Genomic DNA, 27,877 nt, shown 5'->3' with positions numbered 1-27,877 from the left:
AAAATACTGCAAGCTTGTTGAAACTCACAGGTGCTGAGGGAGCAGCTCATTCTCTGCAACAGCCAGACCCTAGAAACAACTTACGGTCCCATAGCAGGGGTGGGTAAACTGTGCTATATTTATGCAAAGAAATAGGGCACGGCAGTGAGAATGAATAAACTAGATCTATATACCAACAGAGACCTCAAAAACAACGTTCACTGTAAAAAGCAAGTTAAGAGTGTTAGAGCAACCAAACATACAGTAAGAACTGCCCCCCCCCAAAAAATGCATTGCTTTAGACGCATGTAGTAAAAGTTCAGAAATAGAAACTACAATCATTAAAATTCACAGTAGTGGCTTTGAGCAGGAGGGAAAGAGGGAACGAACTGACAGGGAAGACACAGGGGACCACAACTTTATGTTTTTGTTTTAAATAATTCCTGAGTGAGGAGCACAGAGGTATCAACCTACTATTCTTCTGACCTTTCTGCACATCCAGCTATTTCATAATGAAACTGTTCTAGGTCTCATGACGTCACTGTAGCGCAGCTGTTGAGAAGCTCACGTGATGTTTCCCACTTGCTACCCATTCTCGGTGACATCTGAAGGGGAGTCTGAGTAAGTTGGTCTCGGTACTGATGACCCTGAGACACACCTATGTCCCACATCTGGGTGGATGGCGCTCTCAGGGGAACAGCAGTGAGCAGTACATCTGCAGCCTGGCACATCTAAAAACTTCCAAAGATTCCAGTAAACGTGGGTAAAGATGAAAAATAAATCTTAGGGAAAAAAAGCAACTGCTTTGTAACAGTACTGCCAATTTCTTTTTAAAGAATTATATCTATTTATAATGCCCTCTACTTTTAAAATCATTTCATTGAGGAAGGGTCAAAAAAAATGAAAATAAAAACCTGAGAACACAATTTTATTTTTAAAAGTATTAATACCATGAAACGTCCCATCTCCATCAGCAGTCTCTCTGGATTAGCTATCTGCACCATGATGATCTTGTGCCTGTGCACACACTGCAAGTGCATACAAGTTTTTGAAAATTCTATACTTCTGAGGCCCAACATTCAGAGATTCTGACCTAGTGTATTTTATTTATCAGTATATATATTGATTCTTTATTTTATTTCATTTATTTATTTTGGCCAAACCACACAGCTTGTGGGATCCTAGTTCCCCGACCAGGGATCGAATCCATGCCCCCCACAGTGGAAGCACAGAGTCCTAAACACTGGACTGCCAGGGAATTCCTGACCTAGTGTATTTTAAAACTCTGTATCTCTTGGGTAAGCTCCCAGGTGATGGCTCCCGGGCACCCAGGCGAAGAGCGATTGCTCTGAAACAACTTCTGTAACCAGTAAGTTCAAAACCCCAAGGTGAGGCATAAACACCAGCCAATTTCATAAGCTGAACTGATGATTCTGCACCACTGAACTCTGGCAAGCAACAGAGGCTTTGATGGGGAGCACAGCCACCCGATGAGGTGACCTCATCTTCCATCGCCCAATTCTGAGCCCTACAGAGAAAAGGAAAAGGCACCAAAGAAGCAAAGGAGACCCAGCCTTGGCCCAACTGCTCCTCCACGGAACATGACTGTTAACTCAGAGGCCAAAAATCAGGGGTTTTACATGAGTTTTGTCTCTATGATCCAAACCTGTGCTGTCTACTATTTGGCTATTTAATTTTTTCCTTTCAGTTTTATTGAGATATAATTGACATACAGCACTGTGCAAGTTTAAGGTGCAGAGCATAATAATCTGACTTATATACATCATGAAATGATTATCAAATAAGTTTAGTGAACATCGTCTCACAGATATAAAATTAAAGAAACAAAAAAATTTTTCTTCCTTGTGATGAGAACTCTTTAGGATTTACCCTCTTAACAACTTTCATACATAACATACAGCAGTGTGAATTATATTTATCATGGTGTACCTTACACCCTAGTACTTATTTACCTTGTAACTGGAAGTTTGTACCTTTTGACCGCCTTCATCCAATTCTGCCTCCCCCCACCTCCGGCCCCGCCTCTGGTAATCACAAATCTAATCTCTTTTTCTATTATTTTGTTTGTTTTTGAGGTATACTTGACCTACAACACTATGTAAGTTCCTGTTACACAACACAGTGACTCAATATCTCTATACATTTCAAAATGATCACCACAGTAAGTCTAGCTACCATCTGCCATCATACAAAGATATTACACAGTTATTCACCATACTCCCTATACTTAATGCCTGTGACTCATTTATTTTGCAACTGGAAGTCTGCACCTCTTCATCTCCCTTACCTATTTCTTTCCTCCCCCCATCCACCTCCCCTCTCCCCTCTGGCAACCAACCATCTGTTTGTTCTTTGTATCTATAAGTCTGTTTCTGTTTTGTTGTTTGTTCATTTGTTTTGTTTTTTAGATTCCACATATAAGAGAAATCATACAGTATTTGTCTTTCTCTGTCTTATTTCACTTAGCATAATACTCTCTAGGTCCATCCAAGTTTTTGCAAATGGCAAGACTTCATTCTTTTTGATGGCTGAATAGTATTCCACTGTATGTATACACCACATCTTCATTATGCATTCATCTACTGATGAGCACTTAGGTTGCTTCCATATCTTGGCTATTGTGAATAATGCTGCAATGAACACAGGGGTGCATATATCTTTTTAAATCAGTGTTTTTGTTTTCTTAGGATAAACACCCAGGAGTGGAACTGCTGGATCATATGGTAGTTCTATTTTTAATTTTTTTGAGGAACCTCCATACTGTTCTCCATAGTGGCTGCACCAATTTACATTCCCACCAACAGCACAGGAGGGTTCCCTTTTCTCCACATCCTCGCCAACACTTGTTATTTGTTGTCTTACTGATAATAGCCATTTTGACAGGTGTGAGGTGATATTTCACTGTGGTTTTGATTTCCATTTCCCTGATGATTAGTGATGTTGAGCACCTTTTCATGTGCCTGTTGGCCATCTGTATGCCTTCCTTGAAAAAAAAAGTCTATTCAGATCCTCTGCCCATTTTTTAATCGGGTTCTTTGTTTTTCTGATGTTGAGTTGTATGAGTTCTCTGCATATTTTAGATACTAACACCTATCAGATACATAGTTTGCAAATATCTTTTCCCATTCATCTGGCAGCCTTTGGTCTTGTTGATAATTTCCTTTGCTGTGCAAAAGCTTTTTCAGTTTGAGACATCCCCATTTGTTTATTTTTGCTTTTGGTCTGTCTCTACTGTCCAAACCTGTGCTGTCCAATATCTGGCTATTTAATTTTAAATTAGTTAAAATTAAAGAAAACTCAAAATTCAGTTCCTTAGTCCCACTAGCCACATTTTAGGTATTCAACAGCTACACGGGGCCAGCGGCTACCGTACCACAGAACAAAAAAAAGGAACATTTCCACCGTCACAGGGAATTCTGTTAGACAGTGTTGACCCGAACAAAGCATGAATTTCATTACCACACTGTCCCTGATAGGTTCGGCTTTCAAGCTTCTACCCAGCCCCCCACTTGGGGACTTTTATACCCATGCAGAGTAGCAATGCCAGCCTGAGGTGAGGATGCTGGCCGAGGCTGGAACTCCCTAGGTCACGTGAGGTTTGCACCCATACATGCCAGCAAGCCGGCTCCTCCCACAGCTGAGAATCACTATCAGTCCACCAGCAGGGTCTTTAAAATTCTGAAAAAGAGCCTCATTGCAATTCAAAGCACAAGTGCTAACTTCCTAAGATTAAAAGAAATAGATAACACAGAGTCATGTACTGGGGTGACGGACCAGCCCAACTTCTCTGAGGACTTCCCAGACAGATTGAAACAATCAGGTATTTTTTGCCTCAGAATTTGGAACTGGGGACAAAGGAGAGCTAGCAGGAATACAGTAGTCTTTCGAAGCAAGGAGACAGAAAAGTGATCCCATCGCCCGGCTTTAACAGCTACCAACTCAGGCCAACCTGGTTTCTTCTGTGGCCACACCCAGGCCCCCTGCGTGATTTAGGTGATAGAGAGCTCTGGAGAGGCCCCCTGCGGCCCAGAGAAGCGGGGTCTGCACAGAGCAGAAGGAGGCCAGGGGCAGAGATGGAGGCCCCGCTGGCGGCCATCCAGGGTCTAGGTCACATCCTAGGTGACAGTTACGAACTCCCTTTGGACCTCAGATCCCTCCCTGTACAATGAGCACCAACTTCATGAGGCTGCTGAGAGGAAGACAGGAGACAATCCCTGTGTAATGCTGAACGTAACCCTGGCTTGGCAGAGATTTGAAAAACATGCGCTCTGGTCGCTGGTGTGACAGCCGTTGTTGGTGCTCTTTCCACGGCTCAACTGTGCTGTTCGCGCTTGGCTCTAACAGACACTCCAGCCCCTCCTTCATCTCTTCTGAAAGCCAGGACCATCTGGTCTCATGGTTTTAATTTAGAAGAAAAAAGAAGAGTCCACACCAAAAAATAATAATAATAATATTATCACTCCAGACGCTGTGGTTTACTACTACCTCTACCCCTACGCTATCACCGTTACTACCACGACGACTAGTTGCCATAATACTAGCTACCGCGTTTCGGGCTCCTGCTCCATGTCAGGCACTGTGATAAACCCTTCATAAATATTACACTGAATCATTGCAGCCACCCTGCAAAAGGGATTCTGTCGTTATTTCCACTTGGCGGCTGAGAAAACAGGTCCAGAGAACTTAACTGACCTCCCTGAAATCATGCAGTTAAGGAAAACAAGAATTCGAACCCAGGGCTGCCTGGCCGGAAGCCCCATGCCATTCACCGCCACCCCAAGCTACGGCAAAAATCCTCCTGGAGCTAAGAAACGAGCCCCCACTCCCAAAATGAAAAGACCTTTATATCACATCTCCTAAAAGCTTACAACTCCAAATGAAAGGACTCTCACCCTTTCCCAGCGGCTATATGACTCTCTCTCCAATGTGTACTTTACCTTCTGTACTGGGGCTCCTTGACTTTCAATATCCACTGTTAGATGTTTGCTGTGACTGCAAGAGCCTCCCTCCCCTTGGATGCTCAAACAGTTCTTGAACTTGGAGGTGGGGCAGGAGTGCTAAGATCCCGCATTATGTCCCCTTTTTTAAAAAGAAGCCGTAAAACTGAAGCATTCAGAACCGAGGTGTAACAGTCACCTGGTTTCTGGCTGGGAGATGTTCCCTCTCATTTCCTCCTATAGAGGCAGATGTTTTTAGGAAACAGTCAGTCAATCACATTTCAAAGAATTCCAAGTCTGAAGTCTTATCCCCACAAAAGCTCACACTCAATAAACCAGCATTTCTATATCTAGGGCTTGCCTGTGGTGAAGCTTCATTGACTGTGTTACTATGAATTCGCTAGAACAAATGGTTCTGTGCAGCGCAGTCTCTGAGGACTCTGCCCATACAATAGGGGAAGCACGGCTGTCTGCAACCTGTTTTACAGGACTCTGGAGCCCCTTGGCGTACCAAGGCCAAGGCAGAAGGTCCCATGAGCAGAAATTACCCTGCAATCGCTTTTCCTTCTCCCCACCCCAAACAGGCACCCACACTTTGTGCAATGCACAAAAATATCCAGGAGCTTGGAGGAGTATGAAAAGAGAGATTAGTCATTCCCAGAATTTTGGATTTCATGAGCCAGTAAAATTTCAGAGGCATTTGGGAGACTGATAAAGTTAAGAAAACAAGGACAGTTAAAAGCAATAAGCAAACACCACATGCAGACACGAACAGCCCTTCTATCTTCAAACACCACATGCAGACACGAACAGCCCTTCTATCTTCTATCACTACCATTTCAAAAAAAAAAAAGTTAAAAACAAAACGTAGAAGGCCAGAGACTCAGAGTATCAATAAAAGACAATTCTTCCTACAGAAAAAAGAGTCAAATTTTCAGGTAATGACACACATACACACAGGGGTGGAGAGGCAGGCAGACAGGTACACAAAACTTCCTCCTTTTTCTTCCCTCCCTGTAGATGGGAAAACCTTGCTCTGGCTGGTCCCAGACCTCAGCACGTACGGTCCTTCCCACCTTGCCCTGTTCGGCCCAGGCCCAATGGGGCAAGGCTGCTGGTCTCTGCTGGGTCCCCTTTCCCAGCCCAACACTCCCCAGGTCCTATCACAGGCCTCCTTCCTAACTGGGCAGAGGGCCAGGGTGCCAGAGACCTTCTCGGCACATCCTGCAAATCCCAGATGGAGTTTCTGCCAACTCTATCCCTTGAGAATAAACTCTGCCACCTCCCAAAGCGTGCTTCAGGAGGTTAAGCATGTGTACACACTGTGAGAAATGGCAAGGTGCCATTCTATTCAGTTAAAGGGGATTTCAGGAGCACAGATAGTGTCACCCACACATGAGAAAAAGGGAGAACTTTCCTATAGGAAAGCACTTTATTATAAAGTTATAGGGAGCACTTTCCTATAACAGCATTAAAACTGGAACAATTCCCAAAGGAGAAATACACATTTGTGACTATGAGAAAGTACTCCGCAAATAAAAAAAAAGTATTTCTCACCTTTTAAACCAGTTACACAGGAAAAGTCTGAGGCCCTATCTAGAAATGATTCATGATCTGGTAACTAGTAGCACTCTACACAGATTTGGCTCTTACTAATCCGTGTGCCTCTCTCTGTGAAATGCTTGATTTATTGGAAGGAGGTCATATCCTGAGATCCATTATCTTGAATGTGGACTTGGTTTTAGTAGGAAATAGTCAAATCTTGCGAGGAAATAGTCATGAGTTTGATGCACTTTAGAAAGGAAGATATTAGTAACTCACACCATTATACAATTTAACAAACAGGAAAGTGGAGTCACACAGTCCCAAGAAAACCAGAAAAAGCAAGACACGTAAAGCTTAGATACGCTCACTAATGGGAAGCCCCTTTTTTAATCTGTGCAGGATCTGGTATTCTTTAAATTTAAAAACCAGCACTCTTGGGTCCCCTACCTTCTTTGTTAGTATATATGAGGAGGTCTACATCTCCTCTCACTGTGAGATGCTCAAGGGCACAAATGCTATTCCTCTGTGAGATACAAGCATCCGGCACAGGCCTGGCACAGAGTAGGTACTTAATGCATACTTGTAGAAAGTAAGGAAAAAAGGTAACAGGAGGACGAACGTGCCGCTAAGACAGTTCTTTTGCATTTCTCCCATTTATCAGCACTGCAAAAGTTTTTCCAACAAACCCACCCAGGGCCTAACGGCGATATGAGGAGACATCCAGAGCTTGATCAAGAGGCTCATTCCACGTAACTACATTACATACACACACAGCGGCTTATCCTCCCACTGAGGAGAATTCGACAGCGTATAAATGGTACTTAGAACAGAATTAAGAGGAAAACCAAGCAGGTCTTGCCTTTTCATCCTGGTATAACTTGTTGACGCTCTCCATCTGAAAGTTGTGGCTGGACTGAATTTTGTCCAGCTGTTCCCGCTGCTTTTCCAGCTCCCCCTGGAACTCGTTCTTTTTCATCTCCACGGCCCCTCGCTCCGCTGCCGCCCTGCGGACCCTGCCTTCCAGCTCCACGATGCGCGTCTGCAAGGACATCGCAGCGTAAGGACCGTGTCAAGCCATGTCCAGACCAGACCGCCCGCGCTCCCTCAGCAAGACCACGCTGGGGCCCCAGCCAGCATCAAGTGTGGTCACACACGGTGTGTTCCCAGGGCTCAATCTTTTAGGTCAGCGGTGTAGATGCTCCCACAGGTTATTCTAGAGAAATGGTGGAATTCACTTCTCTGAGCATCTGTGTCTCCACCGCGTGTCTCCGTGGAAACACCACCACACCCCTCACAGGGATTTGGGAGGCCTGAATGAGGCAGGTACACACACACCTCATTTTATTGAGCTTCACAGATACTGTGTTTTTTAGGAATTGACGGTTTGTGGCAACCCTGCGTGGAGTAAGTCTGTCAGCATCATTTTTCCAACAGCATTTGTTAACTTCACATCTCTGTGTCACATTTTGGTAATTCTCGCCATATTTCAAATTTTTTCATTATTATTATATTTGTTATGATGATCTGCAATCATGATCATTGAAGTTACTACTATGACTCCCTGAAGGCTCAGATGATGGTTACCATTTTTTGGCAGTAAAGTATTTTTATTTTTTTATCTTTTGGCCGTGCCTCGAAGCATGTGGGGATCTTAGTTCCCCGACCAGGGATCGAACCCGCACCCCTGCATTGGAAGCGAGAAGTCTTAACCACTGGACCGCCAGGGAAGTCCCAGCAGTATTTTTAAATTAAGTATGTACTTTTTTTAGACATAACACTATTGAACACTTAACAGACTACCATATAGTGTAAATATAACTTTTTATGCACTAGGAAAACAAAAACTCACGTGACTTGTTTTATTGCGCTATTGGCTTTATTGCGGCAGTCTGGAACTGAATTCGGGATATCGCCAAGGTCTGCCTGTACATAAAATGCCTTATGCTTTACAGGGCGTGAGCTGGTGCTCAAATATTTAGTTCCTTTTCCTCACTAACAGAGCATTTAACACTCTTTATAAGACACAGTCTCTGAAAACAGATTCAATTCTCTGGACACCAAGACCCCATCTGCCCAGAGAACAGGGGTCCAGTGGAAGCTCAGACGAAAGCACTACAACCGTGGGAGGTAAGCATGAGAGGAGGACAAAACGCCCCTATGGGATGGATTTCCATGGCTAAGAGCTCAAGCTCTGCCGTCAGAAAGACTGGGTTGGCATCCCAGCTCCCCTCGTCCTTAACCTCTCCGAGCCTTAGTTTGCCCACCTGTGAAATGGGGAACATAAAATCCCAACCTGAGAGAGTCTGTGTACAAAAGAAGGTGATGTATGCAATATATCCTTAAAGAAAAATTATTCTGACGCTTGCTAAAATGATAAGGAAAACTTTATTCAAGGCTACTGCAACAGGGGTCGTGACTACTGCAGTCAGGAGAGAAACTGTTCTCCACTCTGAGCACAGCAAAGACAGCAGAGGATTTATAGCCAACGAGCAGAGTGAGGGGGTCAGTGGGTGGAAAAGCACTGAGAGGGTGGGGAGATTCTTGCTAAACTGGCCTCACAGGAGTCTTGCTAAAGGCAGGCCCAGGGCTAGACATCAAAGGTAAGGGATGAGGAACTTGCTCAGGTATCAGGGGTGGAGGGATGAGTTAGCGGGATTCTTTGCTAAGCCTGGGCTGGGCAGGCCAAAAACAGGATGGGGGACCAAGATGGAGGCCTAGTCACGAAGGGGGCTCCTCAGAGGCTGACTAAACTGCGGTCAATGAGAGTCTCTGTCACTGCTCAGCACTGCCTGACCCACGATGGGCAGCGATGAATGGGAAAGATAAAGTTACTATTATCAGTAAATGATGCTGATAAAGATTGGTACCTCTAAAAACATATTTCTCGTGCCCGTTCTCCACGTACATTACCAACACCACTCTTAGATTTTGAGTGTGGATTGGAGGACCAGAACGGGCTGTGGGCAGGGTACTTACTACTTACGTAAGTTGTCTTCCCAGAACCAGCCCAAAAGGCTTGACTGAAAATTGTTAACTCACAGGAGAAGCAGAGAGGCATGTCCTGGCAGCAATCCTAAAAGTCACAAGGGGGTCCTCTCCCACCCAAGAGCAGAGCTGGCGTGGAGTCAGGCCCGGGGCTGGGTGGGGGGACATGCAGAGCCCCCAGCGAGCATTACAGCATGCAACACCTTAGGTGGTGATAAACAGCAAGCCCCTCGGACCCCACCGCCCAGCAGCTTTAAATACTCTATGACATCCACACAAACAGAACACCTGGAGATCCACGCTCCGGGAGCTCGCAATCCAGTAGTTGAAGCCCAGGACAATGATACAGGCCACCAGGGCAGCCAGCACGAGGGGCGGCGACTTCATGCTCCGACGCCCGTTTCCCAATCCCATCATCTCAAAGACCAGGCTGAGAATCTGCCAAATAAAAACAAATACACAGGCCTCAGTAGCAGTATTAGCATGCCCCAGGCACGCCACAACCGTCATCACAACCAACACGAAGGTGTCCTGCCCCGAAACATGGGTTGGCGTCTTCTTGAATTGCAAAGCTGTCGGTGGACAAGACCGTGTAAGTAGCCCACCCAGAGCCAGTGGTGTGTGCCCTGGGCAGTGCGGCCAGATCCCTGGGACAGGCTTGTGGGAGCAAGCACCGTCCTAGAAACCCATCACACACCGGCTCAACACCTCGGGCAGGTAACAATTTCTCTTACGCTTCAGTTTTCTCATCTATAATTATAGTTCCTACCTCCCAGTACAGTCTGAGAAATCACCTCTTGAAGCAGCAATAGCAAATATTAGTGCTTCTACATCACACTAGAAAGACTCCATTTCTCATTATTCCCCAAAGCCTTTTTGATCTGATTCCTAACCAGGGAGGGTTTTTTACCCTGTGACAGAATTGCCAAAGATACCCAATTAAAGTGTTTCCTGAGCAAAGCCGGAAAGCCTTCTAGAGGTGTGTGAAGCCAGGACCGGAGGTGCCCCGCCTGCAGCAGAAATAGGCATTTATGCTCTGCTTCCTTTGAGCACTGTTCTCTCCCTTCGAAGCCATATCTGTGCAGCACAGCCGAGTGAGGAGGAGACTTCAAGGGCTGCAGGGAGCATGGAGCTTCTTAAAAGAAACACAAATACAGCTGAGAAGAAAGGAGCTATGTTTCACTCACGGGCTTCAACCCCAAGCCAGGTCTGGCTGGATCCTGGCCCTGGTCAGCAAGGACAAGGGAAGCTGACTTTTCCAAATGGCTTTCGCTGAACCAAATCAAAGGACCTTATCAGAGGGAGGGCAGCACACACAATAAAGTCTCCCTCAGAACAGATATGCTTTTATGCCAGGTGTGGCCAGCAACGGAGGAAGAGGAAAAGGAGGTGAGAGAGGAGGGGGAAGGGAGACTACCAGGAACTCAGTTTTGAGGTGAAGTTCCTGCAGGTGAGAACACAGAAGAGCTGACAAAGCTGGCTCTCCCCCATGGTATCTGTAGCTAAGTGTGTCCCTGGGAGACATCCTCTGTCTCTGAATGAGCAATCTAGTTGAATCACCTAAAACAAAGCACCCCCAGAATTCCCATGAATTGAGGGCTGAGTCCAGCCTCTACTGGCTGATGGCTTCTTCACCAGCTTCTCGTCTCTCGGGACAAAAGAGGGAAAAAAGTTTTAAATTCAACTGACAGTTGATATCAGCAAACACTGTACGTACTAACAGAGACTAATGCTCAGAAATACTAAAGTTCTAGAAAATTTTATAGATCTGCTAAAAATGTCTCCACTGCCTCATCATGTTTGATTTTGATCACACTTTTTTTTTTTTTACTCTTATTAACTTTTTAAAATATAAGAACACAAATACAATTGGGGAGAAAAATCACACGAAGTGTGAAATTAAGACTGCTCCTCTTCCCACTCCACTGGCTGTATCCTTCTATTCCAGCTGTTCTTGACCCTCAGAGAGCATCAGAATCGCCTGGGACACTTCTTAAATTACCAACAACTGGGCCCACTCCTCCTTTCTCTGTAAAATTTTTTGCCCATAATTTTTGGTGGTTGGTAGTGTTTTTAAAATAACCTAATCTTATCACTCTTTTCCTTTATTGCTTCTAGATTTTGCTTATGTTTAGAAAGACATTTCCTACTCTAAGTTTATATATACATTTACCCATATCTCCTCTCAACGTATCTATGGTTTCATATTTATATGTAAATGTTTCATCCACTTGGAATTCCTTTTTGACGCAAGGAGTAAGGAAATACAAAGAAAACAACTTCTTTTTTTTTTTTTTTGTAATGGCTGGCCAGTTCCTTTGGAATCCTTTATGGAATAAACTATTTTTACTTAGTTCTTTGAAAGGCCATCTTTGTCATATGCTTAATTCCCTAAAAATAAACTTTTAGATGGGACCCTCACTTGACCCTTTGTTATTCCTGCAGATGTTAAGTCAGGGTGGGTATACTATAACTCTGAAAACAATATAACTCAACTCTCACTTCAAGGAAGTGTACAGACGATCATTTAACATTCTCCTTCCTTTAGCCAGTCAATAAAAAATGTAATGAGCAACTACCAGGGGACAGGTGCTGTGCTAGCACCAGGAAGCTCAGGGCAGTGTTGAGAGAACAAACTCTGGAACCTGATGGCCAGAGTCGGATCCTGGTTCCACCTCTTCGGAGTCACAGGACCCACCTGTGCCTCACCGTCTTCCTCAGAGGGTTAAAGTGAGTAACAGATGAGTAAAGATGTGAGAAGTGCTTAGAACCACAACTGGCACATAGTGTCAATTGCTCGATAAATGCTGACTATCATTATTAGAGATGGAAAGATGAATAACAAATCATTTCCAGATCTGGTCTTTTTCTTGTTTTATAAGAAAAAGGTGATGAATGTTTTCCTTCCTCAATCGTTCTACTTTATAGGAACCAGCCATCTGCGTTCTTCCCTTGACTCTGCTGTCGACTGAAGCAGCAGTAACTGCCATCTCCTGGGACTGACTCCGGATGCCGCTGCAGCAGTAGATATCCCAGACCAGGACCACATTATGTAAAAGAGAGGTTCCAGGAAGTTGCGTACAGTCTCAGAAGCCCGTCACTGTGACCCAGCACTTGGCCAGCCGGACGGTGTGCAGCCTCCCAGAGGGACGGTTAGGAGAGCCCTGGACTTCCCAATGGACACAGGGCTGCCCAGGTAAGAAGATGACCACGAGGAAGGGGGGGCCAACAGTGAGCCTTTGGGCCTGCAACATGCCTCACCACGGACTTCCAGGACTGCAGGAACCCTGCTGCTGAAGACAAAGGGACAAACACAGGTGCTAAATGCCAAAGCCTGATGAAGACTGAGGGCAGGAGCTCAGAGCCAGAGTTTACGGCTGTCAAACATTTCAAACGCCTTCCTCTCCTCCACCTTAGAATTTATGTTGACTGGAGGGTGATGCAAGTGGGTGGGAGACAGACTGTGTCAGACAGATTAATAGTTATAATTTAGGCTTCAGAATGTGTTTTGTCTCATATTTGATTACAGTCACCTGACATACTGAAAAAGATTAACCTATATCAGCCAAACTTTGTGAAATTCCAGGCTTCCCTGGAGTGAAAGAAAGTGGTGTGTGTCTGCACTAAAAGTTTCTTGGTAAGTTGAAAGAGTCATAAGAAAAAAAAAAAAACCTGCAGATTCTTTCTACTGACTTAATTTAAAAAATTCAATCTACTGGTTAAAATTATTGTTTGCTTGTAAGACAAAAATTTTTATAAGCAAACAGAGACCTCTAATTACTTTTTTCAGAAAAAGAAAAAGCATAAGAAAATGGGCAACTGGCCAAATGCATGAGCCCCTTGAACCTCCTAGTTAAATAATTTTTTCATTTCCTCATTCTCACATAGAGGTTTTTAATCATATAGGCAAATATATGGGAGCAATCAAATCGGATTGGCTTGTTTGACCAATGTCATCACTGCAGAAACAACACAGCTTCTCCAAACAGCAGGGGAGCTGCACCTTTATTCCTTTTCAGAGGAAATGGCTTCACCGGGATGGCGGAGGGCCAGAGCCGGAGGTGCCCTGCACGGAGTTCAGAAGTCACCATAGTGAAGCAAACAGACCAGAGGATGCCCCACTCAGCATTTTTTTGGAGGGTTTAGAGATATTCTACTCTGTCCCAAGAATGTCTCCAAGGAAGGGGTCAGCATACCAAAGCCCACAGGCCGTTGGTGGCCCATTTTATAAATAAGGGTTTGCTGAACACAGCCATGCCCAGCCCTTGAAGTCCTGCCCACAGCTGCTTTCTAGCTACAAGGCAGACTTGAAAAGTAGAGATGGGGATCTACTCATAGGGTTATTACGAAGATTGAAACAGTTAAAGTATTTACTATCTTTCCCTTTGGGAAACTTTGCCAACTCCTGCTCTAAACCATTAGGGTTAAATGACAAGTCCGTTGTATTCTCCTTAAATTGCTTTCAAAACTTACCAGGAAGTGCACAGATTCTCCTCCTCTCACTTTCCCAACCTCCATATTTTCCCCAATTCTAGAAGCTAACAATTTAGAAAGAAAAACCTTCAACAGCATGGTAAGTGTAGTTAATAATACTGTATTGCATATCTGAAAGTTGCTAAGAGAGTAGATCTTAAAAGTTCTCATCACAAGAAAAAAAAAATTCGTAACTATGTGGTTACAGATGTTAACTAGACTCATCGTGGTGAGCATTTCACAATATATACAAATATTGAATCATTTTGTTGTATGCCTGAAACTAATGTTATGTCAATTATACTCAATAAAATGTTTTAAAAAGAAAAACTAAAAATTCATGTGCATGTTTAGCGCTACACAGTGAAAATACCAAAAACTGAAGTGAATGAGTGAAAGTGAATGAGGAGAACCAAATTCCACTGTGTTTCTTCCAGCACTTGATTTTCTGAAGAAGGGCCACCTTCCCTACAGACACCAAGACTACACGTTGGCAGGCGTTCCCAAATTCCTCCTAGTCTAGTTCAGGAGTTGGCAAACTTCAGCCTAAGGGCCGAATCCTGCCAGCCACCTGCTTCTGTACACTGCCTGAAAGCTCAGATTTTAAGTTTTTTAAGTGAAAGAATCAGAATAATAATATTTCATGACATGAAAAGTACTGAAATATATGAAATTAAAGTTTCAGTGTCCCTAAATGAAGTTTTATTGGGATACAACGATGCCCATTCCTTTACGTACTGTCTATCGCTGTCAGGCTACAAGAAGTGAGTAGCTGTGACACAGCCCACAGGGCCTGCAGAACCTAAAATACCATCTGGCCCTTTACAGAAAAGGTCTGCTGTACCTTGAGACACCTGCTGTAGTTCAGTGGTTCTCAAAGTGTGTTCCCTGGGCCGGCAGCATCAGCATCACGTGGGAATGTTAGAAATGTAAATGTTCTGGCCCACCCCACACCTACCAAGTCAGCGACTTGGGGTCTGTGTTTACAAGCCCTCCACGTGATGCTGATGCAGGTCAAGGCTGAGAACCACTGTCCTCTCCAGAGCTCACTGGACAAGTCTGACAAGTGAATCTTGTTCTGGCTGCACTCATTTATTTTCAAAAAGAGGAAAGGCATGTTGGAGGGGGTGTGTTGTTTATCTTTGGAGAAATATTTGTATTTCCCTACTGTTTAAAGGTTAAGTTTGAGTTTTTTCCTCCCGGCTCTTTCTTGGTCTTTGGCCTTCTGTTTTATTCTACTATTTTCTCACACCTCCCATCTGCAGTTGCAAACATTGTCCCTAAACCTATCTACTACTGTGTGCCCTAGAGAAATAGGTTTCTTTTTACCTCCCTAAGAGGTAAAGAGTAACCCCAAATGGACTCCATTTAAAGTAACTTCTCCGTCGAGGGTCTTGTCTCCCTTTGGCCATCTCAAAGTCAAGGCTCACCTGTGGATAAAGGTACCTCTTCTTTAATCAGAATGAAGTGATCACTAATTCCAGAGCAACATGGCTTCTACAGGACCTCCCTCACTGATACAGAAAACACAGAGAAAAGATAAGGAATCATCTATCTGCTCCACAGATATAAATGACAGAGAGCATTTTGATGGGCTAGACATTCCAGTTCTGACAGCACTGAAATCAGAGAAATAGTTAAAAAAAATTTTCTAAATCAATCATTAGTATATTAAAATTCTGTCCAAGAATTCACCACGGCAATACTTTAAAAACTGGTAATAGCGAATGAGCCATCTCGAAGTTCCAGCCCAACTGAGCCTCAAAAGACTGCAGCCCAGTCAACCCACAGAATCAGGAGCAATAATAAAATGATGGTTTTAAGCTTGGAGATGATTTGTTATGGAGCAACGGATGATCAAAACACAAATTGTTACATGAAAAAAGTTACAAAATAGCAATTATCATATCCTACTTTTGTTGAAAAAATTTTTTAAATACTCTCAATAAATCAATATATTTTTCCGCCATAGAAAATGTATAGCAAATGTTTATAAGGAAGGATATATACAAGTTGTAGTAAGGGAGCAGAATGTATAGAGGAATGAAGCTTTCATTTTTTTGCTTTATACCATTTTTTTTCCCTCAATGAGCGTATCTTTAATACAAAAGCCAAACAGTAACAATAAAAAATTGAGATGTTAGGCAGATGTATAATGGTAACATTAGCAAGTTTTGAAGCTGTATTTGTAGCATTCCCAGATTAAAACACCGTATTTTACAGCTTCTTCTAAAACAAAACAATGACAACATATATATGTATTATGAAGTAGAGAAATACACTGAACTGATTCAAATACATTCCAAGGCTCCCTTCTGTGCTGGACCTCACCACCGGGGACACTAAGAAGACCCAGGTCCCTGTCCTGAGCCTGGGCAGGTAACTGAGAGGAGATGCAGGGCAGCGTGAGGACCCGTTTCTGACTTGGTGACGGGGCGGTTCCTCTTCTCCTCCTAACCTTCTGGGCTCATTTGTAAAGGGATAACCTTGGGGTCTGTCTTCTAAGGCTGGTGTGAAAATTAAATGAGAGCGTTTACTTGCCACCAAGTAAATACTTAACTGAAAGGAACTGCTGTGGTATTGAGAGTGTGGCTAAAGTGAGAGAACCAACTGTCTACCAGCAGGGTGCATGCATCCCAGAAGGTGTAAAAGATGCTCCACCTGGCTGGGGAAAAAATCCTAGAAGTTACATTTATTTTTATCCAAAAAGTAGAATAGCAACTATGTTTTAGTAATATAAATATTACATATAACAAGTTAAATATATTACGTATATACTAATTATTTTACACTATGTTACACTGTACTAATTATACTACCATGAAATACTAATAGTGCTAATAAAAGCAGGAATTGACTGACTGCATCCTCACAAAGACCCTCTGTCGAGGGTCACCTGTCACCAGCCCTCTGGGGTGCCTGAAGCGCTCCTTTGACTTGGGCAAGCGCACCATGAGGTAGATGGACAAATTATAACTAAACTAAACCCCACAGAGGATATGAATAGCTTTAAGATTCCTACAAAAAGCACAAATTAAAGCTATACTAATAAACGCAAGCAGAGGTGAACACAAGCCCAAGGCTGGGAACACACTTCCCGCCCTGAGTCAGCTTCACCTGAGCCACATCACGAAGTAAAAACAATGACGATGTACTCAGATCTGACAAGAACCAGGCCAAAAATACTCAAAATTCAAGGAGTATATGAAAAAGGGTTTTACCTCCACTGTGATTAACAGTGAATCCATCCCTAAGTGTAAACTGAATCTTGAGGTACAAGAAAACAACGACAGTACATGTATATAATTTATAATTAAGTAACAAACACACATAAGAGGAGTGCTAAAAATTGGCCTTAATTGAGATATAATTGACATATTACAGTCTTCGTTTTAGGTGTTAAAATTTTTTTTACTAACAAGAATGAGCAAAAAAGCTTGGAAACCACAGCAAACTACAATATATATCACTATAATCATATTATATGGTATTTTTACATATATATTCTTCCTGTCAGGCACTAATTAACCTTCAAAACTTTAGTGAGAGGAAGTTCTGTTAATGCAGCCTTGAAGGAAAATAAGATCAAAATGTTGTAAAAATCTGAGAAGGTATGCATTTTTTTTCCTGAAAATGGGAGAAATTTCTTTGTGAAGCAAAGTAGGCTCTCTGGGAATTTTGGAAATAATCCTTAAACTTCAAGCCAAGTCTCTCTTTCAATGTAATTTCATCAGTCACTTGAAAAAGTCTAGAAAAGAAAATAACCACAATCTAGGACCATCTTGGGGGAGCAAGTGAAATCCCATTCACACTTTGTTAAGGTGAACGCCAAGGGCATATCAAGACCATTCCTTTTACTTCCGTGAATTTTTCGAAAATAATTTTAACCAATTTTTTTTTTAAACCAAAAAAAGTGCTTTTTCTTCTTATCCCAATTACAGATGTTATTTCCCATTTCCCAAGTCATTAAACAAGAAATTAATCTTTTCCTAAGGCACCTTAGTTTTTTCTAAAGAAAAATAAAAACAACAATAATACAACTGAATTAAAGCCCCAGGCACAGGGCCTCTCATCCCTGTCCCTGCCTCCCCCTCTCCTGGCCACCCCAGGCCTGTTTAGAAGCAGGGCTGGTCTTCAGGGACCACACTACCTTCAAGCTCCCTTTCACTAAACTGCCCGTGACGGGATCCTGTTCCCCACGCAGCACAGCTGGCTTGAAGCGACACCCCACCTTCTAACTCTTCCCGGCAGAGGCAGTTTCCCCATGCTCTGCCTGGCTATCCTTTGTGCTTCAGATGCAGAAAGCCAGCTTGCAGCATTCACAGGATCTTCAGTATAGTCAGCAGTTCCCTCCCTGCTGGGGGATGGTGGCCACATAAATGGACTGAAGGTAGCCCTGGGCCTGACATGGTCAACCATCCTCACTGCTGTTTCAGCCACACCCCTCAAAAAAAACTATATAAATGCAAAATCTTTTCATTCCCCCATCAATAACTGGACCTCGGGCCAGCAATTAGAAAGCAGATGGCATCCTTAGCTCCTAATGGCAACGTCCCCAAAATCTGACACCCCCCCAGCATTCCTTCCTCTCATCGTTGGTCTTTCATTTTTGAGAAAAACCAAAAAAAAAAAAAAGGTGGTATCTTCACAGGAGAACAAAATACGTCTTGAAGAGTTAACCTGTTTTCTTTAAACATCCTATGAACTCAATGTTTTCACCACTGACCCCTTAAAAATTGAATTCTGACCTAAGAACAGCAAGCCTTAGCAAGTTACTGGTTTCTATTTACAAATAAAGTAAAACTATTCTTCACGATAGCATGAGCTTGGCTTAATCTTCTCTAACACAAGTAGAAGGAGCTAGGGATGCCCTAGGAGACCCACAAGAACCAACAAGAGATTCCACTTCTCAGGTTTCACGTTACAAAAAATTCAGAAATACTAAAACTGCCAAATTTGAGTCAATCTCATGGCCATGAGTCAAACAGAGTCACTCTAAAGCTGTTAAATATTTAAGCAGGCTACTGGACATCTTACTCTGCTCCTAGGAATGTCCCTCAATATTTGCATAATTTAGGGCAACTGGGCCTTGAAGACCACAAACCAGACAAAGGAAATCTCAAAACCGTGAAAGCCACACGAGTCTGGTTTTGCAAATTTGTAAACGGGATATCTTAAGCACCACCATTACTTGCCGAATACAATGATTCTTAAATTCCGCTAAAAAGAACACTCATCAAAATAGGCATTTTGCCTGTTTTGTTTTACCAAAAAACAATCATTAAAAATACTAAATAGGGTGTGACATATAAAGAGTATGAAAACCCAGGAGACTATTTTTACAGCAGAACAAAAGTTCTGTGGACCCTCCACGCCGCCAAAGGTGGGAAATACAGGTACAGGAGGGAACCCGGAGCATCCCTGAGACGTGCTTCAGAGGAGCCCTGGCGGCTCGCAGACCGAGAACCCGGCGTCAAGCTCCCGGTCACCTGCCAGTACGCGACCGCTGCCAACTTGGGCACCGCGGCGGCCCGAGCGCGCGCGGGGCTGAGGGGGAAGAGATGAGCGGCGCGGCCAGCCCGCCCTCCCCGCGTGCCAATCACGCCCGCACGGCTGGCACTAGCGCGACTTTGGAGAATGCTCGCTTTTGACTTTGGATGCCGACGCGCGTGACATACCTAAGAACAAAAAGAAAGGCCCCGCATCGCCCCAGACCGGCCTCCGCAGGGGAGCCCAGCCCGGGAGACGGAACCCGGCGAGTCGGGGCGGCCCCGGGAAGGAGGCTCCGGCGCGGGGAGGTGCGGGGCCGGCCCCGAGCCGACTCCGGTAAAAGGCTGAGGCCCGGACGCAAGCCGGGGGGGTGTTTCCGGGACCCGGCGCGGGGTCCCTGGGCGCGGGCCCGGGACCGAGGAGGGACAAGGAGAGGTAAGGCGGCCAGAGCGGCCGGAGGGCGCGCCGAGCACGCGCGCCGCCCACTCACCTCCTGCAGCGGCTCAGGCGGCCGCTCGGTGCTGCGAGGCCCGGCTCCCAGGCCGCCCGGGCCGCTCTCCTACCGCCGCCTGCCTCGCGCTCCCGCCCGCTCCGCGCCCCGCGCAGCCTCCAGCGCCGCCGCGTCTCCGGCCTCCGCAGCGGCGAGTCCCCGCCCCCGGGCAGCGCCGGCGGCGCGGGGAGGAGGCGGCTTCGCGAGCGCGAGGAGGCGAGGCCGTGGCCGCGCCCGGACGCTCGGCCCCACGGTGCGCGCGCCCTGGCCCGCGGCCGACCTGTGGCTGGAGCCGGGAAGCCCCCGTCGCGCCCCCTTCCCGCCGCTAGCAGCCCAGCCCCTCCCCTTCCCACGGCGGCTCCCGGCGCGCCTTCTGGTCGCGGCTCAGAGAGCCGAGCAGAGAGGTCCAGAGGCTTTCGGAGGAGGCGCGTAAGGTGGGAAGCGGCGGCGGAGAGAAGGGGCCCGGGGAGACGGGGCCCGGGGGGCCCGGGGAGACACGCCTCCCAGCACCCCCGCCCCCTCCCCGAGGGAATTTTCCGGAACCCAGAGCTGACCACACCCAGCGCCACACTCCTGGTCATACTCACGTCTCCTTCTCAGTAGTCCCGGGATCTGTGCTCACGAATTTGTCCTTTTTCTTCCACCAGCCCTTCTCAGTTGGTCCTGATCTCCCCACAGCTGTTATCTCTCAGCGCTAATTTGTCGGGTTGCGACCCTGGGACGGCGTGCAACAGAAGACGAAGACTCCTGGGCGCTGCGCAAGCGGGATCCTCTAGGACTTTCTAAGGATGGGGCTTGAGAATTTGAATTTTAAACAGTGCCCAGGTGGCCTTCGGGCACACGGAAGTTTGAGAAGCACTGTTGAGCCGTACCTGCCTGAGAAGATGCCACAAAACTAGCGACCTTTAGGATAACCATACTAGAAAATTCTAAAGCAGTGGTTCTTGACCCTGACAGCATTGGCCAGACATTGGAATTCTCTGGGAGCTTTTAGAGTATTCAGATACCACGGTCCCACCTCTGGAGTTCTGAGCCCGAACATTGGTATTTTTGTTTTAAAGCTTCCCAGATAGTTGTAACATGTGGCCAGGATTGAGAACAGTTTTCCTAGAACAATCTCTTTTTGAACCTACCTGGCTCTAGTGTCTGGGAAAAGAGTCCCTTGGTTCACCCCTCCCAAACCCCAACACCAAAAAACAGGCAGAAACACACGCAAACTCCTGAGGGAACACTCACAGCCAAAACTGTTTTCAACCAGAACAGACTCCCCTTCAAAAAGGTGACTAAGATGTCTTACTAACACCTGAGCGTGGATCTCGTTAACTGCAGGAAAAGTATCTTCATGAGCCAAAACCTTTTACCTGAATCATGAGCTGACAATAATGACCCCTTTAGAGTGATATTCGAGTATATTCCAAAATGATGTTTTCATTACCCATTGTTAGACTGCCACCTGGTCAGACTAAGTGTTCAAAAGCTGAGCGTGTGTTGGCTGTCAGCCCTGGCTTTTCCATAGACTTGACTTGTATTCCTTGGTTCTGACCTTCTCCCCATCTTCAGTGACCACAGTCAGGGTTTTAGGACAGGCACGGTAACTTCCCTTATTGCTCCTTTTGGCTCTCCTAGCAATGTTTTGCCTTCTTAGACTGTGGACCATAACTTCCACCTCATTTGCCTCTAAGTATGTTTCCATTAGTGTCTGTGATTTATCAACAGCTAATTAGTCAGTGACTAAGCCAGTGATTCTTAAACACTTTATAGAAGAGGTCCATATGTCTAGGTACTAGGGAAGCTAGCTGAGTTAACTACATCTTTATTGAGGGGGAATCAGTCCTTTCCAAGTTTCATAAGAATCTTTATGACAAAATTTGGAATTTTTAAGATGTAGTTCTTAAAGTTCTTTTAAGATGCAATATTTATATATGCAGTGTTGCATATGTAAATTTGGGTTTACATTTCTTATAAAGTTCTCTTCTGTTTCCTCAAGGCTTCTCGCCCAGAACGTTTAACCTAATCGGTTGCTGGCCCTAAAAATTCAACCGGATAGATTTTGATTAAACAATGTGGAAGGGGCTGTGGTGGTTGGTTGCAGCAGGCCCCCAGGTTTTGTCTGTTCAGCCTTCTTTCCCTCACTAGGTAATGGCACCCGATTTTCATACAGGAACCTACCTCCTACTCTCCAAGGGATACAGCCTTGGTCAGACTGTCAATCAAAGTGATGGCTTCTCCAGCTCAAGGCATAGACTGTTGTATTAGTTTTCTATTTTCTGCCCTAACAAATTATCACAGACCTAGAGTTAAAACAACACAGTTCTGTTGGTCAAAAATATCACTGGGCTAAAACCAAGGTGTCAGTAGGGCTGCATTCCTTTCTGAAGGCTCCTGGGAAGATCCATTTCATTTCATCCATCCAAGCCTTTTCCATTTCATCCATCCAAGCCTTTTCCAGCTTCTAGAGGCTGCTGGCATTCCTCAGCCCATAACCCCCTTCCTTCATGTTCCAAACCAGCAATCTTCAAAATCAGTAACATCTTTCTAATCCTGCTTCCATAGTCATATCTCTCAGATCCAGCTGGAAAAGTTTCTTCACTTCTAAGGACACTTGTGATTACATTGGTCCCACCCCAATAATCCAAGATAATCTCCGGAACTCAAGGTCCTTAATTTACTCACATCTGCAAAGTCCCTTTTGCCATTTAAGGTAACGTTTACACGTTTCAGGGATTAAAACATGATCATCTTAGACTTCCCTGGTGACGCAGTGGGTAAGAATCCGCCTGCCAATGCAGGGAACATGGGTTCAAGCCCTGGTCCAGGAAGACCCCATATGCCATGGAGCAACTAAGTCCGTGTGCCACAACTACTGATCCTGTGCTCTAGAGCCCACGAGCCACAACTACTGAGCCTGCGCACCCTAGAGCCTGTGCTCCACAACAAGAGAAGCCACCGCAATGAGAAGCCCATGCACCAAAACAAAGAGTAGCCACTGCTTGCCACAACTAGAGAAAGCCTGCACACAGCAACGAAGACCCAATGCAGCCAAAAATAAAAAAAGAAAGAAAGAAAAGAAAACCCAACAAATAAGTAAATAAAGAAAAGAAAAAAAAAAGACATGAACATCTTGAGGGGCCATTATTCTGCCTACTACAGACCCCTACTCTCAGCTGATCTATTACACTCTATTTCTGGGATGAGCAAAGTGATGACCCAAGAACTTAAAAAGATCATTGGGCACTTATCTCAGTGATGGTACCCATCATTTTTGGCATGTAGATCTGTGGGGCTGGTTCCTGTGCTTCCCAAAGCCTGACTTTTCAGTTTATCCTGCAATTCTGAGACTTTCCCCATAGCTAGAACTTGCTAGAAATAAATGTAATACATAGTAGAACAACAATACAGAATCAATCAGAGTTTTTGGTTGCAAACAACAGAAACAGCTTTTGTAACTCTTAAGGAAAAAAAGGAATTGATTGTTCAAATTTCAGTTTCTCAGAGAGTCAATGGTGAGAATCCATGAAATCATATTGATTGAATTCCAATCAGTTTGGAAAACCTAGATGCTGCAGAGGGCTAGGCAGCAGAAATCGCTGCAAAAGTGACACAGCAGATAGAGTGAGTATGGTATATATGCCACACTGCTGCGTCACTGGACCTCCAACTGACCCCACTTGTTTGCAACACTTGCTCAGGATACATAGTGTCCAGAGGGAGCATACAGTTGGAGGAATTTGATTCTATGCCCATCTCCCAGGCTAGCAGGGACAACTCTGGTTTCTGTAGCTGGATGTGGCCACTAATTCCACAAAAGGAGATTGAGATGCCTATAGAAAGAGGAGGCAAATAACTAGCAAATGCCCCCCACAATTATCCTAAGAAAAATTCAAAGAGCTGTGGAGGAGGCAGAAGTCATGTCTGTTTAGGAAAATCAGGAAAGACTGAACAGAAAATGGGTGTAGGACAGGGCTGTCCTATAGAAATAGAATTCAAGCCACATATGTAATTTAAAATTTTCCAGTAACTGCATTAAAAAAGTGAAAAGAAACAAGTGAAAATAATGTAAATGTATTTTATTTAACCCACTATATCTAATATATCAGTGCTCCCCAACCTTTTTGGCACCAGGGACCGGTTTCATGGAAGACAATTTTTCCATGGACGGGGGGGTGGGGATGGTTTTGGGATGATTCAAGCACATTACATTTATTGTGCACTTTATTTCTATTATTATTACATTGTAATATATAATGAAATAATTATACAACTCACCATAATGCTGACAGGAGGTGGAGCTCAGGCGGTAATGCGAGTGATGGGGAGCGGCTGTAAATACAGATGAAGCTTCGCTCGCTCGCCCGCCACTCACCTCCTACTGCGCAGCCCAGTTCCTAACAGGACACAGACCGGTACTGGTCCATGGCCTGGGGGTTGGGGACCCCTGTAATATATTATCATTTCAACATGTTATTAATAAAATACAAATGGGACATTTTACATGCAATAAAATATTTAACAGAAAAAAAGTACACTGCTTCAGGTTTTTTTTTTAAATTTAATTAAATTAAAAATTCAGTTCCTTTTTGGCACCAGCCACATTTCAAATGCTCAATAGCCACATGTGGCTAGTGGCTATAACATTAAACAACAAAGGTGCAGAAGGATGGTGTATCCGCTTGGATCTAATCTAGAGAGAGAGAAAACACACAGTAATTTAAACAGGGTAAGTTTAAATACAAAGAATCATTAACAGAGCAGCAGGTTGGACTCATGAGCGTCTGGCTAGTAAAAAGCAAAGAGAACTGTAAAGAATATAGGAACAGAAGGTATTCTGAGCAGCTGCTACCCCCATGGTGCTGAGATAGAGCATCTGAGAAAGAGCTGCCTCTCTATCCCCAGGCCACAGGAATAAGATTGAGACCTCCGTGGAGAGGGCTTGTGGCTCCCTGAGTGGCAGAGAAGTTGCTGTGGCATCAGCAGAACTTGCTGAAAATCTGCCCTCCAGAACTTTCCAGAAATCACCTTCTAAGCTTCCCAGGAAAGCTGTTCATGGGTTGGTTTCTCACAGGAGGTGCTCTCTTACGAAACTGCTCCGGGTGCCTGGAGAAGCTGTTGGTTGCTGCCGGCCACCGTGGCGCTGCAGAGCTGGGCGCTGGGGAAGCCGCGTGTGCGGCAGGAGCTCGGCACAGGCCTGGAAGTGCGGAGAAATACACCAGCATGATGACAGGCCTAGAATGAGAAAAGCGTGAAGCAGAACAGCAAGGGGACTAGTTTGGATTGAGGAGTCATTATAGATGGGAGGGTAAGATAGAAATGCAGTAAGATAGAAAGGTAGACCCAAGGGTTCTACCTCAGACTCAACAAACCATTCTATACAATATTGTAATTTTCCCCAAATACCACTCTGGTCACGTCACCCCTCTCTTAATAACTTTCCATGGCTTTTCCGTGCCTATATAGAATTTAGCGTCCTAGACACTCTGTCCAAACTTCCTCAAGCCAGGCCACTCTCCTGTGCTCCCCACAGACCAGCTTTGCTCTGCTATTCTGCCTAGAAGGTCCCCCTTCCCCCTTCCTTTTCTCACAACTCAGCCCAAAAGTCCCAGTCAGAACCCACTCCTGTAGTACCCACCACAGTCTGCCCACAGTGTAAAATCAGTAAAGTTCCCAAGGGGAGGGACTGTCCTTTGTTAGCGTGGTTTCCTCCCTGGCACTTACACAGTAGGTGCTGGATAAATACTCCAGACTGGACTACAGGCTCCTGTGGGCAGCACAGTGCCCAGGACATTGGAGGCGCCCTCCAGGTATTAAATACATGAAATCAGTGGAATGGAGTAGAATAGAAAGTCCTTGTCGTAAACCTCTTGCTGTGTGTGCTTTGTAGCGTCCATTTTCCCCTTCCTCAGGTACGTAGTTCTCACTGGCTTTTCAATCCTAAATGCCTGTGGTAAACAGAGCAGTTACCCCCCAAAGATGTATGTCAATGTCCTAATCCCAATAATCTGTGAATATTACTCCATATGGCAAAAGATGTGATTAAATAAAGATCTTGAGAGGAGGAGCTTATCCTGGATTATCCATCTGGGCCCGAAATGCAGTCACAGGTGTCCTTATAAGAGAAAGGCAGAGGGAGTTTTGGACAGAAGAGAGGTGGAAGCTATGTGACCACAGAGGCAGAGACTGGAACGATGTGGCCACAAGCCAAGGAATGCCTGGAGCCACCAGAAGCTGGAAGAGGTAAGCAATGGATTCTTCCCTAGAGCCTTTGGAGAAAGCACAACTTTACCTTCACTACCATGTCAGGATAAAACTTCTGTTGTTGTAAGCCACCCAGTTTTGGTAATTTGTTACGGCAGCCACCGGAAATTGATACAATGTCCAATTCCAGGGGTTGTAGTGATTGATTCATAGATGGGCACATGACCCAGTTAATGCATTGAGACTCTGTTACAGGACATTTGCTGGAGCTGCTGGGAAAGGGAAGCTCTTTTTGCCACTAAGGCAACCCATACTAGGAAAAGATAAGCCTAGAGCTGTTCGGGGCCTACATGTGGAGACATCAGCCTAACATGTTGAAAAAGACAGAGACAAAATCTAGTGTTGCTATCATTTGATCTTCTGTACCCAGCCATATCCGAAGCCAGTCCTATCCCTGGACTTTCAATTATATCAGCCAATTAATTCCGCATTTTACTTAAGCCAGTATGAGCTGGGTTTCTGTCACAAGCAGCCCAAAGAATTCTGACTCATAGAGTCTTTTCGTTACCTGCATAGGGTTGTCAGATATATATGAATTGTAGATAAACAACAAATAAATTTTTAGTGTAAGTATGTCCCAAATATTGCATGGGTCTGATACCATATGTGTATATATTGTTGTTTAACTGAAATTCAAATTTAACTTGGCATCCTGTTTTCTCGGTTTTGGGGGTTTTTGTCTTTTGCCAAGTCTGGCAATCCTATGTTGAAAGAAGGTTTCTTATTGATCATCTGAAACCTTTGAAAGGCCAGTTGTTATAGTACAAAGGAAGATAGGCATAATCTTTATTCTAAGTAGATACCTCATAATTTTAGGCATTTGAATTACTGTCTTCAGTCTCTTGTATTGACTGGGGCTGTAAAAGAATGTGATTATAGCCTCATAATGTCATGAACCTTCATATGATTTGAAGTTGAGAAGGACACGTTATCAGTTTTTAATAGCCTGAGCAATACTGAGCAAAGCAGTAGAAAGGTGCCTGAATGTGTTGAGACACCTACAACAAAGATGTAAAAATAAATAAATAAAAGAAACTAGTATTTTAAAAACAAAACAAACCCAAAAAAACAAAACAAAACAAAAAACTGATGCTGTTCCAGAGCTGCTTTCACAGTTTCCTCTACTTGGTGTGATGTACCTATTAGGGTGTGGTCCAAATGCAAAGGATTATGGGAGACCCAGCTGGAGGAGCAGAGGAGGGGGCCAGGCAATGACCATTGAGCAGGTGAGAAAAAAAAGTGGCCAAGCTGAGAGTATCCTGAAACCTGGAGACCAGCCTGACAGCATGAAGTCTGGCATATATAAAACAGTACCCCCACCCAGGACATACGGGAATAGTGTGTGTATTTTGCACCCAGATGCAGTGTTGAAGAAAAGAAGGTTCTTCTACTTTACTAATGCTTGCATGTCTTTGGTTCTCAAAAGCCCCTTCAAAAGACTTCTGCGGTAGATTAGTTCTTTAACCTTGAGACGTATATCTAGAATGAGGGATTCACAGTTTGTTTTAACTTTGCAGCAAAGGTAAGAATACTTGAAAACTTACAAACTTGAGAAGTTGCCTGGCTCAACGACTCTTCCACTATTGCTTATTTTTCAATGATGTTTGAGAAAGGAGGATATTTCTTGAAAATACAGTTTGAAATATCAATTGTATTTCAGTCGTTTCTACCCTTTGTTTGATGTGAATTCTTTTCTTCACACAAG

General features: G+C 44.5%; 1 protein-coding gene across 2 annotated transcripts in view; it reads right to left on the bottom strand.

The window, feature by feature from the left end:
• GOLM1 (golgi membrane protein 1) overlaps window positions 1–20,198 on the bottom strand; it is a 64,466-nt gene extending 44,268 nt beyond the window's left edge. Inside the window, exons 1-3 of one of the 2 annotated variants that reach the window (XM_082401236.1) lie at window positions 19,921–20,198; window positions 9,756–9,905; window positions 7,342–7,521 (exon numbers count right to left, since the gene is read on the bottom strand). In XM_082401236.1, coding sequence (XP_082257362.1) covers window positions 7,342–7,521; window positions 9,756–9,884 — 309 coding nt within the window. In that variant the 5' untranslated portion in view covers window positions 9,885–9,905; window positions 19,921–20,198. The remainder of the gene's footprint in view (window positions 1–7,341; window positions 7,522–9,755; window positions 9,906–19,920) is intronic. The other variant, XM_082401237.1, reaches the window with a different exon arrangement.
• Window positions 20,199–27,877: the final 7,679 nt, after the last annotated feature.

Source organism: Balaenoptera borealis (genome assembly GCF_965194805.1).
Source record: "Balaenoptera borealis genome assembly, chromosome: 8".
Taxonomy (NCBI): Eukaryota; Metazoa; Chordata; class Mammalia; order Artiodactyla; family Balaenopteridae; genus Balaenoptera; species Balaenoptera borealis.
Note: the sequence above shows the minus strand (reverse complement) of the source record. Positions and strands in the feature narration are given on the sequence as shown.